This window comes from Betta splendens, chromosome 14, assembly GCF_900634795.4.
Source record: "Betta splendens chromosome 14, fBetSpl5.4, whole genome shotgun sequence".
NCBI lineage: Eukaryota > Metazoa > Chordata > Actinopteri > Anabantiformes > Osphronemidae > Betta > Betta splendens.
Genome location: NC_040894.2, coordinates 921947 through 938542, shown reverse-complemented (window position 1 = coordinate 938542; position 16596 = coordinate 921947). Strand labels below are relative to the sequence as shown.

The 16596-nt window shown below is 50.5% G+C and overlaps 2 protein-coding genes and 1 long non-coding RNA gene across 7 annotated transcripts; 1 reads left to right on the top strand and 2 right to left on the bottom strand.

Annotated features, from left to right (window-relative positions):
- Positions 1–98: 98 nt before the first annotated feature.
- Positions 99–8576, bottom strand: LOC114869451 (hexokinase-2-like). Of its 3 annotated transcripts, XM_029173716.3 has the most exons (11): positions 8461–8576; positions 7769–7810; positions 3905–4067; positions 3329–3468; positions 3053–3172; positions 2698–2793; positions 2140–2239; positions 1817–2000; positions 1512–1667; positions 1179–1412; positions 99–671 (listed from the first exon to the last, which is right to left on the bottom strand). In XM_029173716.3, exons 1-11 carry the CDS (start codon positions 8494–8496, stop codon positions 479–481), a joined length of 1464 nt encoding a protein of 487 aa, XP_029029549.1. In that variant the 5' UTR covers positions 8497–8576; the 3' UTR covers positions 99–478. The 3 variants fall into 3 exon arrangements, with proteins under 3 accessions (XP_029029549.1, XP_055358104.1, XP_029029551.1); XM_055502129.1 differs by lacking the exon at positions 8461–8576 and having other exon boundaries at positions 7744–7810; XM_029173718.2 differs by lacking the exons at positions 2698–2793; positions 3053–3172; positions 3329–3468; ... (1 more) ...; positions 7769–7810; positions 8461–8576 and having other exon boundaries at positions 1807–2000.
- LOC129602969 (uncharacterized) lies at positions 6407–9117 on the top strand. The gene is made up of 3 exons (XR_008692476.1): positions 6407–6710; positions 7263–8507; positions 8920–9117. It is a non-coding gene; the product is annotated as an uncharacterized LOC129602969 (long non-coding RNA).
- On the bottom strand, positions 9111–16406 carry uimc1 (ubiquitin interaction motif containing 1). Of its 3 annotated transcripts, none has more exons than XM_055502121.1 (22): positions 15368–15573; positions 15224–15294; positions 14557–14666; positions 14391–14475; positions 14119–14237; positions 13830–14001; positions 13604–13752; positions 12853–13497; positions 12689–12752; positions 12507–12613; positions 12308–12396; positions 12106–12214; positions 11914–12018; positions 11774–11829; positions 11256–11395; positions 11113–11156; positions 10663–11041; positions 10528–10594; positions 10352–10454; positions 10234–10282; positions 9994–10021; positions 9111–9779 (listed from the first exon to the last, which is right to left on the bottom strand). In XM_055502121.1, exons 2-22 carry the CDS (start codon positions 15249–15251, stop codon positions 9614–9616), a joined length of 2814 nt encoding a protein of 937 aa, XP_055358096.1. In that variant the 5' UTR covers positions 15252–15294; positions 15368–15573; the 3' UTR covers positions 9111–9613. The 3 variants fall into 3 exon arrangements, 2 of the variants coding, with proteins under 2 accessions (XP_055358096.1, XP_055358095.1); XM_055502120.1 differs by having other exon boundaries at positions 15427–15573; XR_008692472.1 differs by lacking the exons at positions 9111–9779; positions 9994–10021; positions 10234–10282; ... (14 more) ...; positions 14119–14237; positions 15368–15573 and adding an exon at positions 15580–16406.
- Positions 16407–16596: the final 190 nt, after the last annotated feature.

Genomic DNA, 16596 nt, shown 5'->3' with positions numbered 1-16596 from the left:
GCTGGGAGTTGTACTCGCAGCCACAAATGTCCCACCACCGTCTCCAATTTTTAAACAGGCCACAGTTTTACTCCTGAAGCACAGGTCACATACATTCATAAAGCAAACAAGCTTTAATTTCTCACGCTCCACAGAAACACAGACATCATTTAGGACTATTTTAGGTTTGTCTTTTCAGTGTCACTACTTGTTTATCGACGTGTCCGGTAGCTTCTCTTTTCTCCATCCACTATTTAAATCTCTCTGAACTGTGATTTACTGAAACATGGGAAGTGAATCATCATTTGAGCAAAACCTAGTCCTGCTTCTGTACCAGGTGAGGTATTTACTTAGTCACATTACTTACAGGTTTATAAATAGTCTGATTGTGAGAGGTCTGACTGTCTGTCTGTTCCGTGTGTAGCTTTCTATAAAACAAGACATATGCATCAAACTACATTAAAACTTGGAGATTCCACCAGGATCCAACTTTACTACTTCAGTGGTAAAGTTTCTGCTGCTGCTCCTCATCACTGTCACTGTCCTCCAGCAGACGCGACTGCAGAGCCAGTCGCTGAGACACGGCCGTTACCATGGCAGCGCCCTTCCCGCTGCCGTCCTCCGAGACCAGGAAGCTGATGTCACACTGGGGAGCGAGGAGGCGCACCATAGCCTGGAGCCTCTGGCTGAAACTAGAGAAGCAGGTTGGGAAGAAACGAGAACAGCGACAGAGTCAACGTGAGTCTGACGTGAGACTGCGAGTAAATGGTTCCATCTTTGCCTTGTTCTAATCTTTGAATGTGGCTTAGTAGTGTTTCATTTACAACGTTATTCAATACAAGACATTAATTTTATATATATATATATATATACACACACACACACACACACACACACACACACACACACACACACACACACACACACACACACACACACTGTATAGTAAATACTTTATTTAACCATTAGTTTTTTATACTAATAAGGACTGAAATTAAATATAGTGGAATCACTAACTGTGAAGACAGAGTCTGTTATTAATTAATTATTAACTAGACTAATTACAGCTGTTAAACAGCATAAAGGCCGTATGAGTCAGTGTTGGGTGCAAATCCTAACAAGTTGTTCACAGATGAATAACTGCTGCTGGTGGTTGCCGGTATTAATTGAGTGCAGCGTCAGACCGTGTTCCTGCTTACGTGGGGTGTTTTCTGTAGACCGTCCCATCCACCCCCACTGTGATCTTCAGGTGGTCCAGCCCCCGGTTCGCACGGATGCGGTCGGCGACGGTTGCCAGGGCAGCGGCACAGAGATGTGCAGAGCGAGAGGAGACAGTGGCACACACCAGACGAACCACTCGGACGTCCACCGGGTCCCAGTTCAGACCCAACTCAGTCAGAATGTTCTGGGTGTTTTCCTGCCCCGTGTCTTTCCTGAAGCAGGGACACAGAAGGAAACGAACATGAGAGGGCGACAACGTGGAGAGAGCGCACAGCACGGATGTGTAACAGCTCCAGCATTCAAACACTCACTCCTCCATGTCAGACATGAACTTAGTTGGGAAGCTGCTCGGCCGCCGCAGCACCTCCGACGTGCGTCCATCAAACAGCAGCCCGTCGGCCGCCAGCCTCAGCAGCAGCAGGCGGACGATTTCTCCCAGATACATGCCGCTGATCATCTTCTCAAAGCTGCCGGAGGGACAACGAGACTAGAAAGGCCTGTTGTTGTAGCGACGCTGCCCTCTAGTGGCCAACGCTGTTAGCGTAGCTTGAAGCAGTGTTTACATTTGCGTAGGTACAAGGAAGCAAAGGTCACAGAAGCACTGACTCATCCTTACATGTGGACCCCGGCGTTGATGGATGTCCGGTCCACCTCCACGTCGAACTCGGTGCGGATGTCATCCAGGTAGCCGTCATCTCCGAAGCCGCCCCACTCTGTGTTGATGCACATGCGTCCGTCGTTGCCCTCCACGCGCTGCACGTTCCTCATCTCCTCCATGTAGCAGGCGTTGGTCCCTGTACCTGAGGAGGAGGCGACGCTGGCATGAGCTGCAGGGTTCAAGGACCTCACCCCTGGCTGTCGCCTCACTCAGCCCCTTTCTGACTGCGTGAGCGGCACATGCGCTGTGGTCCGGACCCGGAGGTCAGTGTGACAGGTTACCGATGATCATGCCGATCTCACAGCGCTGGTCCTTGTAGCCACAGCTCATCATTGTTCCCACCGTGTCGTTCACCATAGCAACGGGGCCTATGTCATAGTCCTGCAGAGACAGAGGCAGGTTCACCTCATTACTGTGTGAAACAAATCCCATAATTCCTCCTGCTTGTTAACCTGCACAAAGCGAATCTAAGGAGCAAACGTCACGTCAGACCCGAATCGCGTAGCGTTTTACTTTGGATGTTTGTTTTTTTTACCCAGCTTGTAACTGTAGTTGCTTTACTCTTTTAACCTGGGGTCATAGTTCATGTGTGGACAATCCTCATCAGCTACTGGCTGTGGGCTGTCATCAAAACCTAGCTCCGTTTCATTGTATGTGCTGGGATCCGGGGTCTCAGCTCAGTGGAGGTCCCTGGTTGGTTCATCCGTTTCCCCAGCGAGGCAACACCTCAGGAGGCCCCACCACTATTTATATGTGAATGGCTCTCTGTTGGTCAGCTGGTTTTGAAGCACCTGCCCCACCTGAGCGGACCCGGCCCTGGACCCACTCAACACACTGACCCGTCTCCTGTGAACGGCCTCCTTCAGTAGCTTCACCACGTCTTGTCCCTCCACTCCGGAGCAGTTGAAGCCTTTGGTCCAGCGGATCAGGATGCTCTGTGATTGGAAACATTTAGCCTGAAGTCGAATGTGATGGTGTCAGGTTTCCTTTTCTTTCCGTTACAAGATCTGCCCTAAAAACAGCTCTGCACTCATAAATCGTGACTTTGGAAGGGTCATGGTGTCAGATATCATGTGTTTTACATGTTTACTCTATGTTTGTAAAGATAACATGTAAAAGCTTTTAGACGTTTAACAAACAAAATGACCAAACTGAACATTGAACCTTTACATCCTCACACATTGAAAGAAAGACCTTGTCAATTTCCTTCTGTTCACAGGGGAAGGAGAAGGTGAAGCCCAGAGGAAGACTTTGTTCCTTTAGGTTCTGAGCCATGATAAAATCTCCGAGACAGGCGGCGATGTGGTCAAACAGCTGAAGGAAAACACATGAACAGATGCTCAAAGCAGTCAGTGAGAGAAACTCAGTGAGTTACATCAAATGGTTGGGCCTCATATTTTAGTGGAATAAGGATGTGTTCGAGCTGCAGAACTGTTCCTAATACAGTGATGCAGGTGAACTGACTGTCACCTGTTCTCCAGGTCCTTGCATCATTTCCTGAGGGATGGCGCAAATTTTACTGTCCGTCTCTTGCCCGTCTTTCTGCACTCGGACGTGAAGCACACGGAAGTTGGTTCCACCAAGATCCAAAGCCAGGAATTGGCCTCGCTCTGCCAGAGAGTCAGAACAGAGTCAGAATAGAGTCATAGCAGAGTCAGAAGAGAATCTGAGCAGAGTCAGAGTCGAGTCAATACAGAATCGGAACACGGTCAGAATAGAATCATAGCAGAGTCAGAGTCGAGTCAATACAGAATAAGAACAGAATCAGAATAGAGTTGTTGGAAAAATACTGCATTTAATCATTGAAACATATTTTGCTGAAGCCTCGTTAGCTGTGCTATGGCCTTGAAGGTTCCTCCCTTCTGCTCTGCAAGAAATAGGGAGTAGCGGCGTGTAGCATCCTTATCTGATGAGCCAACGCTTGCTTTGTGCAGAAAATATTTCCCATGTACTGTGTGACTCTCGTGTGCACTTCTATAACAGATGCCTGATTGCAGTAACTTCCTGCCTGATGTCTCACAGAGCAGCTGAACTGAGTTCTGTTACCTGAGCCGTCTGGCGTGGCCCTAACGAAGGTGGGCAGCATCTTGACGGGAGCCTTGTGATGCGTGTGTTTCCCTAAACCTCGGATCAGATCCTTCTGCAGCCTTGCAGACACGTCCTGCAGCTGCTGGGCAGAGAGACAAAACGGCTGCAGGTACGGCTGCACCTGCAGAAACAGACAGAATGTGAGCAGACAGTTCCCTTCAGGCCACTTTACCCTGAAAACGCAGAGTTGTCTTTCAGATTTTCCACATAAATACAAACGTCACGTCTTTTTCCAGTAGACGGCAGCTTTTTCTCAGATCAGGTCAGAAGGATGTTGGCTAAACGACCGTCATCATGGATGACCCCCCCCCGCACCACACTGGAGCAGGGCTGTCAAACCCATTTTAGCCCTAGTCCCAAAGGGGCCGGACCGGTAAAATCATGGTATATAATATGAGCAACATAAAACATGAAGCTGGAGCCTGAGGACATTGTGTCCAAAAGCCCAATATCACTATTAATCATAAAACTCCTCCAGTTATTTAAAAAGTCTGAGGACAAAGAACACACAATGCCTCAATGATTGACAGACGTAGAGCCGGGGTCTCATGCAGCACTTTAAGTTGGGTTCCATAGTTTATTGGACTCCTGATACCTGGAATCTTTCACCAGCGCATCAATATCAGTGGCAAAACTTCAGCATGTGACTCAAGCTTTGTTTTATTTATGCTCATTACAGAGAAAAGACATGTGGTTTCCGACATGCACAACAGTTTTGCATCGAGGGCTGTCGAGTTGAAGTAACCTGGCAGGAGATTCTGATGAAACGTGTTCAAACCAGCTGTGGCAAAGGTGCCCTTCAAATCCGAGTCACACTGCAAGTCTGTCAGGTCAGAGGGATTCACGGTAAATGGTACTTCTCCAGTTCAGACTGACTTCGCTTTTTGCCTTAACTCGCCGTCCAACTGAAAGCTCGGGAATCCTGTTGTAACAGGAGGACATTGGCTCACAGTGTCCGCTGCCTTCAACGTGCACGCTGTTACTAGTGATGTGTGAAGCATCGGCTCTAAGAGAGGAAGCTTTGTAGCGAACGAGAGGAGCCGAGTCCTCAGCCGATCGATCAGTTCGATCAGTTCGATCAGTTCTGCAGAACATCCACACACTTCTGGACGAGACTTCTATAACGGGCGCCCTTTCGGCCAATCACGTACGAGGATTAACACAAGGGGCCGGACGCTCCTAGAACAGCGTAGTGGAACAGGAAGACAGAGATTTAGAAGCGAGCACGTGGGGAAAAAGTAAAAAAAGACCGACAACCAAAACAGGAGCAGCATCTGGATGCATTTCAATGATACTGGAGAGTGCACACTGTGTAAATTGAAAATATCTGTCAACCTCCACTAAAGATTATCTAAAGTGTTATAATGTTAAGACCTGAAGGTTTGATCAAAATGTTAAGCAGTAGTCACTTTAAATAGAAAACTGCATTAAAATAAGGCTTTTATGAAAACACGGAATAAACAAATGCTTAGAAACACACAAAACATTTATAATTGCTAAATTAGGCTAAAATATAAGGCACATAGTAATAAATTAGGAGCCGACTGGGAAACACAAGAGCGGAATCTATGAAAGTCTATGAGCCGGACTTCTCATCACTAGTTACAAGTTCACCCTCACTAAATGGATTTGAAGCCACTGCGATCTCATTAGCAAGTGTGACAGTGACGCTGTGGAGGCTCTGAGCAGCTGTTTCACCCACAGGCATCAGACTGGACAACAGCACTGCAGCGACACACCAGTGTCTCAGGTCTCCAGCCACATCACAATGATTTCCTGCCACAGTGAATATGTAGGTAATGGTGGTAAATTGTTGTTTTTTGCACTATTAAGGTTGTGGTCTATTTTTGCAGTTATTACTGTTGTTTTCCTTTTTCTGGTAAATTGTCATGCTGCTGCTGAAAACACAGGAATTTCCCCAGTCTGGGGTTAATAAAGTCGTATCTAATGTCACATGACACAGGACCAGAAAAAATTAAGATCAGAATCATGAGTGGGATTAGAATCACGATTAAGTTTGGATAAGGTTCAGGCTCAGGTTCAGGCTCGAGTTTGGGTTCAGGCTCGGGCTTGGGTTCAGGCTCGAGTTCGGGTTCAGGTTTGGGTTTAGGTTCAGGTTCAGGCTCGGGTTCAGGCTCGGGTTCAGGCTCGGGTTCAGGTTCAGGTTCAGGCTCGGGTTCAGGTTCAGGTTCGGGTTCAGTTTCAGGTTCGGGTTCAGTTTCAGGTTCGGGTTCAGGTTCGGGCTCGGGTTCAGGCTCGAGTTCAGGTTCAGGCTCGAGTTTGGGTTCAGGCTCGGGCTTGGGTTCAGGCTCGAGTTCGGGTTCAGGTTTGGGTTTAGGTTCAGGTTCAGGCTCGGGTTCAGGCTCGGGTTCAGGCTCGGGTTCAGGTTCAGGTTCAGGCTCGGGTTCAGGTTCAGGTTCGGGTTCAGTTTCAGGTTCGGGTTCAGTTTCAGGTTCGGGTTCGGGTTCAGGTTCGGGTTCAGGTTCGGGCTCGGGTTCAGGCTCGAGTTCAGGCTTGGGTTCAGGTTTGGGTTCAGGTTTGGGTTTAGGTTCAGGTTCAGGTTCAGGTTCGGGTTCGGGTTCAGGCTCGAGTTCAGGCTTGGGTTCAGGTTCAGGTTCGGGTTCAGGTTCAGTTTCAGGTTCAGGCTTGGGTTCAGGTTCAGTTTCAGGTTCGGGCTCGGGTTCAGGTTCGGGTTCAGTTTCAGGTTCAGGCTCGGGTTCAGGCTCGGGTTCAGGCTCGAGTTCAGGTTCAGGTTCGGGTTCAGGTTCAGTTTCAGGTTCAGGCTTGGGTTCAGGTTCAGTTTCAGGTTCGGGCTCGGGTTCAGGTTCGGGTTCAGTTTCAGGTTCAGGCTCGGGTTCAGGCTCGAGTTCAGGCTCGGGTTCAGGTTCAGGTTCGGGTTCAGGTTCAGTTTCAGGTTCAGGCTCGGGTTCAGGCTCGGGTTCAGGCTCGAGTTCAGGTTCGGGTTCGGGTTCAGGTTCAGTTTCAGGTTCAGGCTTGGGTTCAGGTTCAGTTTCAGGTTCGGGCTCGGGTTCAGGTTCGGGTTCAGTTTCAGGTTCAGGCTCGGGTTCAGGCTCGAGTTCAGGCTCGGGTTCAGGTTCAGGTTCGGGTTCAGGTTCAGTTTCAGGTTCAGGCTTGGGTTCAGGTTCAGTTTCAGGTTCGGGCTCGGGTTCAGGTTCGGGTTCAGTTTCAGGTTCAGGCTCGGGTTCAGGCTCGAGTTCAGGCTCGGGTTCAGGTTCAGGTTCGGGTTCAGGTTCAGTTTCAGGTTCAGGCTCGGGTTCAGGCTCGGGTTCAGGCTCGAGTTCAGGTTCGGGTTCAGGTTCAGGTTCAGTTTCAGGTTCAGGCTCGGGTTCCCACTGTTTCTGTCTGCTGACACCAGACAAACTGACCCACTCATGTTGTAGCTGTGATTTGATCCGATCCGATCACTTCCGTTCTGTGACGTTTCGTACTCAGCCTTGTTCTACTGCTTCTTTAGCAGTGGAGGCGCCTCCACATTTGACCTCCATCTTGACACGCGGTGCCTCACACACACCAGAGGCCTCTTCCTTCAGCTCAGATGTAAAGTTAAGAGACACGCTGTTGAGTCGCGCCCACTGTTCATCTGCCACTACGCGATGGCCGTCCTGCACAATGAGCTGAAGTCCGTGATTTCGTAACAGGAGTGTTCTCCTAGTTCCACAAATGCATTACTCCTCCCACAAACAGCAACAAGTTCTGTTTCTAATTCTCAGAAACACAACGTAATAGAAGTGGCTGATGTTGCAAACACTAAAGTGTGGTTGGATGTGGCCACTGACTTGTGTTGTTCCTCTGTGACCTCACCTCCACCAGCCGTTGCTCTTCATCCATCAGCGTCTTGCTCATCTGTTCAGAGAAGGATAGAAGCTACCATTATTCCTCATGGGTGACGTTCATGGTTTCACTGTGAGGAGCTGCTAATGCTGATAGAAACACTTGCTTTAAAGCTACACACAGGAAGGAAAGAGCTGGGAATGTAGATGTAGGTCTGAGGTGGAACAATAAAATGTGTCACACGAGAAGAACTCGGAGTTCGGTTTTCATCCTTTCTTTCGTTTCTTCATTTTTAAATGTACTTGTTGCTAAATTTAGGCAACAGGCTAAAAACGAAGAGGAAGTGTCAACACAGGAAAACGTTAGACTTGACACCTGAAGGCTCTGACCCGAAGGAGCGTCTCCTCCGATCCGGACTATTCAACCAGCCAGAGGCAAAAGCGGATAATGACGGGCCGCATTCGTGAAAGATGGTTTTACAAAGGAGTCACTAGAAGGAATGTGACCTGCACTGGTTTAAGCCACGCCCCCTTCGTCACACCTACGGGCGACGTTTTTAGTTGGATCAGGTTGTTTTACTTTTACCTAAACTTTTAAACCTGCGGAAAAAGATTTAAGCACAACGAAGACAAAACAAAAACAGCTGATCTGATTCTGGAGTCCCTGTTTTTAAAGAATCAGTGACAAGAGCAAGTTACTTCTACCCTTTAAAAAGTGCTCACCTGGAAAACGTCAGGATCCACAGACTGACGCTTCATCAGCTGGAAAAGTAAGTGCCCTTCGCCGCCGACACCTCAGGAGTCTGTGAGTCAATGAGCATGAACGAGTGAGGCAGGTCAGTTCACTCCCACTTCTTGACAGGCACAAATGTCGTAACACGAACACCAGAACAGCTGGTTCTTCGCACCTCAGCGGGTCTCGTGTCGTGCGACGCCCGAATCAGGTGAGCGCGGCTGTAAATGCACGCGCTCTGTTCGGCAGAGCCCGGTTTTAACCAATTTAACCAGGACTAAAACGAATTCTCAGTAAAAATAAGAGCGTAAATCTGACCCAAAGCCGACTTACACCGGCTTTAATTCCCCCGTTAAACGTGTGGAGGCGCGCGGTGTTTCAGTCGTCAGTATCAGTTTGTCTAATGAAGTTCAACATTGAGTCTTGTAAAACAACCATCGTTGCTTCAGTGTCTCACAGGAAACGCCAACTCTAACCACAAGGCGACGCCGTGGACGAAGCCCATCCCGTTGGCGCAGCCATGAAGAGCAGCAGCAGGTCCAGGATGGAGGGGTCAGAGGTCGTTACCGGAGATGCTGCGGTAAAGATGGAGGAACAGTAGAGCAGCAACTTTCAGCCACAAATGAAAGACAAAGACAAATAAAGTGTTTTCTTTTTATTTCCTGTTGTTTTGGTCAGAAGGTGAAAATGGTCCATCAAAACAACCCTCATCACAACCCAACATAATGGAAACTGGTTTGAGATCCAAAGTGAAATGTGGTCATCAGCGGCCGAAGCTGAAGCCGTGTTCTGACCACAGCTCTGCTTCTCTGAAAAGGCTTTGACTTGTTTCATAGCGTCTGAGTGGAAACATGTTCAAGCGTCTGTTTCCAACGATATTATCACACATTTGTGTTGTAACCATTTCTTTCTTCACAAAATCTGCCTCTAAACGATGACATCAGCAGCCAAAGCTTTAGCGTAATGTTCCTGGTCTAAGTTTCCTTCTGCACATCTGGACTTCAGACCACAGACTCTTCACTCAGAACCTTGACCCAAAGCTACAGGAGGTAGTCACACACACAGGGCCAACGGCATCAGGGCCGCTGAGCCGGATGAACGTCAGATCCCACGGTCGCGTTCCGCTTCGGGCTCCGCCTTCCTTCACCTCCGTCGTCTGCTCGGCTTCTTGCTTCGCTCCGGTCTCCTCAAGTCCACGAGGCAGTCGGTGGCTTCAGAGATGGGCGTGAAGGACCTGATGGGAGAGTCACTGGTCCTGAAGGCGGCGTCGGCGTCGGCGTCGTCGTCGTCCCGCAGGTCGATGACGTCTCTGCGACAGAAGAGTCAGAACAGGTCAAGGTGAACGGGAGCAGCGCCATCGGGTCGTCTGACCAGCTCCGGGTTCGGGTTCGGACTGGTTTTGTAAACTCCTTGTTGGTCATTAGGTGGTGCAGCTTTTCCTCAGTGCAGATAATAATAATAATGAAGCTGCAGGAACGAGCGTTACAGCTGCTCTGGTGAACGGAACCTCGGCCCAGTCTCACCCTGGCTGGAGTCTGGACGGACCAGCACCTGCAAACAGAACCGCTGATCAGTGAATCATTGCTCTGGAAAGACAAGAAAGCAAATGCGTGCGAAGGCAAAGCAGGAGAGACAGAAACGGGTCGAGTCTGGAACGTAGCGGTGACGAATGCACATTTGTGTGGTATCAGACATCGGCCCCCGGACACCGAACGTGCCGACATCCGGGTCCGAACGGCCTCTGAGCCCAAACGCAGACGCACCTGAGTCCCCGCCTTCGCTTCGCTCCAGCGCCGACAGCAGGTCTCCTCTCTGCAGAGGAGTGAGAGGTGAGTCGTGTTTGCGGAGCGCTGCTCATTTCATTTCCTGGCGGAGACTTACGGCCGCGGGCTTCGCTGCCTGTCGCTGGATGCAGAGCTCCGTGTGGCGGCTGTAGTCTCTCAGAGGAACTGCTCTCTGACAAATGTAGCATTTCTCCTGGTTGCTGGTGGAGGAGGCGACAAAGCAAACTGAGTGGTGTCTGAAACGCGGGGCCGGTCCCCAGAAACGGCGCGTACCTGCCGTCCGCGTCGTCGTCCGTCGCCTCTGCTCGTCGCGCTCGTTTTCTACGCGGCTTCGAGGCGTCTGGAAAAGCAGACGGGTGTTCAAACGACGCCAACCATGCGAACAAAGCGCTGAAAGGTTGCGCTCACGTGGAGAGGGGAGCGGCGCCGTGCTCCGGTCCAGCTCCCCGTCGCAGTAGGCGGCGTGGACCTCGATCTCCGTGACGGGGAAGGAGCCCTGGCAGAGGGGGCAGTCCATGTGGGCGGAGCCTGCCGCGCCCCGCTGGAGCTGCTCCGCCTCCAAGCGCTCCCCTTCCAAACGGCCAGCGTTCCAGCTCCCGTCCGTCTCGCTGGGATCCGGGGCTGAAAACACAGCTCCCGACCACTCGGCGGCGTCAGCTGAAGGTGCAGCCGCTCCACCCACCTCCATCTCCTCCTCCTCCTCCTCCTCCTCCTGAACACCTGCAGCCGGGGAACGACCTAGAAGAATCCTGTGGGCCTCCGGCAGCGCAGGACTTCCAGGCCGCGCCTGTGGACCCATTTCCACCCGACTCTTCAAATAACAACTAATTACAGAAGAAGCTGCAAAACTTTGCTCACCTCAGCGTCTTGTCGGTCTTTGGTGACGTCGCTCAGTTGTGTCTCTGTTGTGAAAAACAGATTGAGCTTTAGATCCTCATAAACTGGACGTTTTGGTATCAACTTCTAGAAATCACCCTCCAAGACGTCCCAAGCTCCAGTACCTGGACAAACCTCACAGTCGTCAGCGCCGTCGCCTCCATCGTTCTTCTCGTCTTCCTTGTTCTCTGCGTCCGTTTCCTTCTCCTCCTCCTCTTCCTCAGCAGACGTATCAGCTGATTCATGCCGTTTCTTCCTTCGAAGTCTGAAAGCGCACAACGCAACAGCAGCCGTTAAAACACCGGCCGTCACCCAAGTGCAGGTTACAGCCTCCACCTCTGAGCGACATCAGCCCCTGCCTGAGAACCGGAACCGGAACCGGAACCGGAGGGTCAGAGGTCGACGGGTCCACGCGCGTCCTGTCTTATGTTCACACTACATATTAAAATCAGCGGTCAAAATAATCCGAGATAAAACAGAGCACAAGAGAACAGGTCAAATAATAGTCACTAAAAGCGTCCAAATTAAGGAGGAACCAGGGTCCAAAAACTAGTAAAGGTAGGATTCATGGACCGAGTTGGGTCGATGCAGACAGATTGACCTGGACTAGAAGAGAAGCTGCTCAGCGTCAGGAAGCTTTTACCTCTGGGGAGTTTGAGGTCGAGGCGATTCAGCTGGCGACTCAGGTGAACGGTAATTCTGGGAATCAGTAAATGACGAATATTAAGCCTGATGTTGTGAATTAGGCTTCAGTTTTCTCAGCGAGTCCTTCCTCATTCATACCTCCGGCCGTGGCAGGACCGGCTCCCCCCACTCCGCCTTTCTCAGCAGACACCGCTGAGCCTGCTTCAGACTCTTCTCATAGACCTCCATCTGAGCCACAATCACCTGCAACACGAGACGAGCAGGACGTTCTGCTCAACAAGCAGCTCGAGGACTCAACCAGTCACTGATCTGAGGCTTCCGTGAATTCACCTGTGTGTATTTGTCTGGGTCCAGGCCTCGTGGACAGAAGGGAACGCCCCAGTAGTAGTGGACGGCTGCAGGCTCTGATGCCCGTTTGTTCGCCCGACTGCTGGTCCAGCTCAACACAGACAGGTTAATCTAAAGGTGGGTCCATATGAGGACGCAGTCTGTGCAGCCACGGAGCGGTTCACTCACTCCAATAAACAACTACCTGCACTCGGACCCGGCCGTCTCTGGATCAGCTGCAGTCCGACGAACGGGCCTCTCCTCAGGGAAGACTGGGCTGGAGGAACCAGCCGGCTGCAAGAGAACACAACAAATGACTCAGATGTTCCAGTCAGAACGGAGGCCATGCATGTTTGTCCAACGGGGCCCACGTCACGATCATTAAAAGCAGCAGCAGACGGTACCGTGACGTCGTCCTCCTCCTCATCAGACCAGAGCAGCGTCATGTCGCTGGTCACCTCCTCCTCAGCTGAGCCACCGCCTTTGGAAGCGTTACTGTCCTGAGCATCAGCTGGAACCAGAACCACAACCTGAGAACACGGCACACAGATTATTACAGAGAGGAGATGCTTGTGAGTCATCGTACCAGTCGCTGATTGGCTGAGCTCTTTAAACTCGTCGTCCTGATTCCGATCAGTTTTGCATGTTTCCTGCATTCAAACGAAAAAAGTGAGAGGAAAATAAGCTGCAAGCGTTAAACGACTGATCAGATGAACTCTGCAGGGCTTTGGTACCGTTTCAGTAGCTCACCTCCTGCAGACTCTGTGATGGTTCTGCCCCACTAGAACCTCTGAGCTCTGCAGACAAAGGAACCACAGACGAGTTCATCTGAATGGGATCAAGCGTCCGGCGCCGCCCCGTGCAGCCGTACACTGGGCTCGTAGAGCCGGACCCTGAGAGAACGGGGTTTAGGCAGATCGCTGATGCTTCGACTGCAGGTCGGCTTCCGGGGAATACCGGGCTGTCGGGCCGGCAGGACGCCGACCTCCCGGTGAAGCTGAAACTCTCCTGAGAAGAAAACGTAAACCCTGAATTTTTGCAAACTTGAGGTTTCCAGGCACTTTGAGACTGATCCTGCAGCAAAGTGCTGCCAAAAGCCGGACTTCCACCACCATCTGGACTCATCCGCTCGCCATCATCTCCCCCGTCGTAAACTGGACTCTTAGGACCAGCTGGGAAGTTCATGGGGCTCTTTGGAAACGTCGGGCTCTTGCCTTCAACGAGAGACTTTTGAATCCAACTGTCCTGAGAGCACGACACAAATCCAGAGACTTTGCAGGTTTCCAGCAGATCCTGGCTCAGCCTGGACATGCAAACGGTGGCTCTGCAGCCAGTCAAGGGGAAGACAGGAGATTTGGGGAGGGGACAGTCGTCGATCTGAGTCGAGTCAGAACTCTGATTATCGTTCAGAGATGACAAACAGAAAACCAGTCAGTCAGAAAAACAATCAAGATGAAGGAATGAAATCTGGTTCAGTATCAGTACATCACATGTGACGAACCTGTGGTGAGACCGACTCCGAGCTGCAGGGTGAAGCCTGAGAGGCAACGTCCTGAGTCTGCATCAGGTCTGGCTTCTCCGGCAGAGAACCCCTTCCTTCCCTTTTCCACTTTTTATTGCGGTTATTATTTTCCTCTCCAGCTTTTACTTCTGGGAGCACAACAGCCACCACGTGTCACACGCTTAAACCACTCAAACGGTGCCTGTTCTTTCAGCCTCAGACTCACCTCCTGTCTGTGTTGGACAGTTTTCTCCCTCATCGCTGTTCGCGGAGATCTTCTTTCCATTTGAGTACAAGGGTTTCCGTGGAGAGCAGAGTCGGGCAGAAGCATCAGCATGTTGATCAGCGAGCAGACTTTGACTTTGGGAAGACAGGACTGTTTTTGTCTGATTGACCATCTACCAAAAACCAGAGAAGAACACGGAGACGCTCTGAACGTTATTATCAGAAAGGAGATTCCATTTAGCAGCGCTGTGGTTTCAGCTAATAATCAAACACTGAATATGTGGACTCACACTTTCCTTGATGGCTTTCATCACAGCCTCCTCCTCTTGCTTCAGTCTGGAGGCAGTGACAGTGGCTTCCCGTTCACTGAGACGCAGAGCCAGGTCCATCATCTCCTCCTCTGACATCTCTACAAAAACATCAATGCACGGAGTAAAACATCGGGATTGTTATTGATGACACTGGGCGATTTTGTGCCAATGACCTTAATTTACATAATTAAAAAAACAGAGAAATGTCATGTTATTATGGTAGAAGCTCAATTATCCATCCAGTTTTGCACCTTTGCATTTTGATTTGTTTCCCCTCTCTCGCCTGCGTCTGTCTCTCGCCGATGCTGGAGGCAGCAGGGATGAAGAGAACTCATCCTGGAAGAGCAGAACCTGTGGTCAGTTTTTGGCACGTGTTACTTTCGGCCGAGGCCAGAGTAGATGTGACGACGCGTTCACCTCGTCGCCCACAGCAGCGTCCTCCTGCGCCTGCTCAGCCTGGAGCCGCTGAGGAGCGCCGGCGCCGGCGGGCCGCTCCCTCAGAGCCATCGCGGCCTGTTGCTCAGTGACTTCACACACACACGCACGCGCACACACGCACAATGTTTAACACACTTAATCACTGATGGTGGAAGTGGTTGTGAACAAACAACGGAATCCCAAGAAAAAGGAAACAGTAGTTCAATGATTAAAAGCACAGCGCGCAACACAGAACTTGTTTAAAATAAGAACATAATGTTCTTGTATTTATTGTCGGTGATCTGCACGCTGTATTTTACTGTAGGTGAGCTGTGGGTCTGTTACACGTTCTTTTATTGGAAGTCTGACTCTGGAAGTCAGCGCACGCCACTGGCTGTAGATCTGTTACACGTTCTTTCATGTGTTTTTAATTCTGCAGATACAGAACTACATGCACGAGCTGCAAATAAGTAAACACGTTTCACCTGCCCTTTCATTTTATCCATTTTTCCTTTCTGCATGTTGCTGTTTTTCCTTGAATTTTGCGGCTTTATGATAACTAGGGGTTTATTTTATTTATTTCTACTTTATCTTAAACCAGTAGGACCAACTCATGGACCAGCAAAGCCACGTCGCGTCGCAGTGAAGCATCCTCAGTAACAGTTACCTAATGCCGGCGCTCTTCTTAAACTCATCGGACCCGGAACCGCCGGTTTGGAGCCCAGAACAGTTTCACCTCTGTGTTGAAGTGAAACAGAACCAGGTTAGAGATAAAATTACGCAATACTCAGTCCGCACACATCCATCGAACCTTCTGTCAAACTTAGCTCCCTTTGCGCAACACAGCGGGTAACATGGAAAGAAACTGACCACGAGCCACGAAACGAAGCTACAATTATCCGTAATCCCGCTGCGTGTTTGAATCGTGGCTCAATCCATAAGAGGTGAAAGCAGCTCGTTAGTTTTCTTCTCAACAGCAAACAAATAGCGACTCACTCAATACCCGCTAAAATAAGCACTTACAACCGACTTCTTGTGACTTTCGCGGCGCCATATTTGTTTCTGTCGACGCAACACGTGACCACTACGTAATGACGTAGGGGGTCACGAACGTTTAATGTTACTTTAACGCTCTTCACTGCTTCAAAAGGTTTTTATTGTCTACGAGGGAACATTTAATATGATTTTGTAAATTATATAAAAAAACAATATAAACGTCGCAAAACCTATTAGCAAGCAACTAAATTACCCTCATGCTTCCAACACTTGTGGTTTCAAACTGTAAATTTAACCAGACGTGTGTTGTTCTCTTTATATTTACTCAATCAGAAAATAAGATCTCTTTAGTTGATGTAGTGGCTCTTAAAAGAGCCTTTGTTTGCTACGGAGCGGACCGTCTAAGCCCTCTCCCCGCGGATGCGCCGGGCCAGCTGGATGTCTTTGGGCATGATGGTGACCCTCTTGGCGTGGATGGCGCACAGGTTGGTGTCCTCGAACAGACCGACCAGATAAGCCTCGCTGGCCTCCTGCAGAGCCATGACGGCCGAGCTCTGGAAGCGCAGGTCGGTCTTGAAGTCCTGGGCGATCTCCCTGACCAGGCGCTGGAAGGGCAGTTTGCGGATCAGCAGCTCGGTGGACTTCTGGTAGCGACGGATCTCTCGGAGAGCCACGGTACCGGGCCTGTAGCGGTGAGGCTTCTTGACGCCGCCGGTGGCCGGGGCGCTCTTACGGGCGGCCTTGGTGGCCAGCTGCTTCCTGGGCGCTTTGCCTCCGGTGGATTTACGGGCGGTCTGCTTGGTTCTGGCCATTTTTTCTTGTAGTTTTTCTGAACGGGAGAACAGTGATGTAAAAGCGCGACGACGGCTGCTCTTAAACTGTGAAGCCGGATGAGAACCGTTGACGCGGCCGAAGACTCCGGCTCCTGATTGGTGAACGCCTGAAGGAGCGCGTCCCCGCCTGAATCTCCGCCGCTGATTGGAGAAAAGTATTTTAAAGAGCGCGCCAACTCTCACAGCGGCCGCCCTCTGCTTCTGCGCCGCC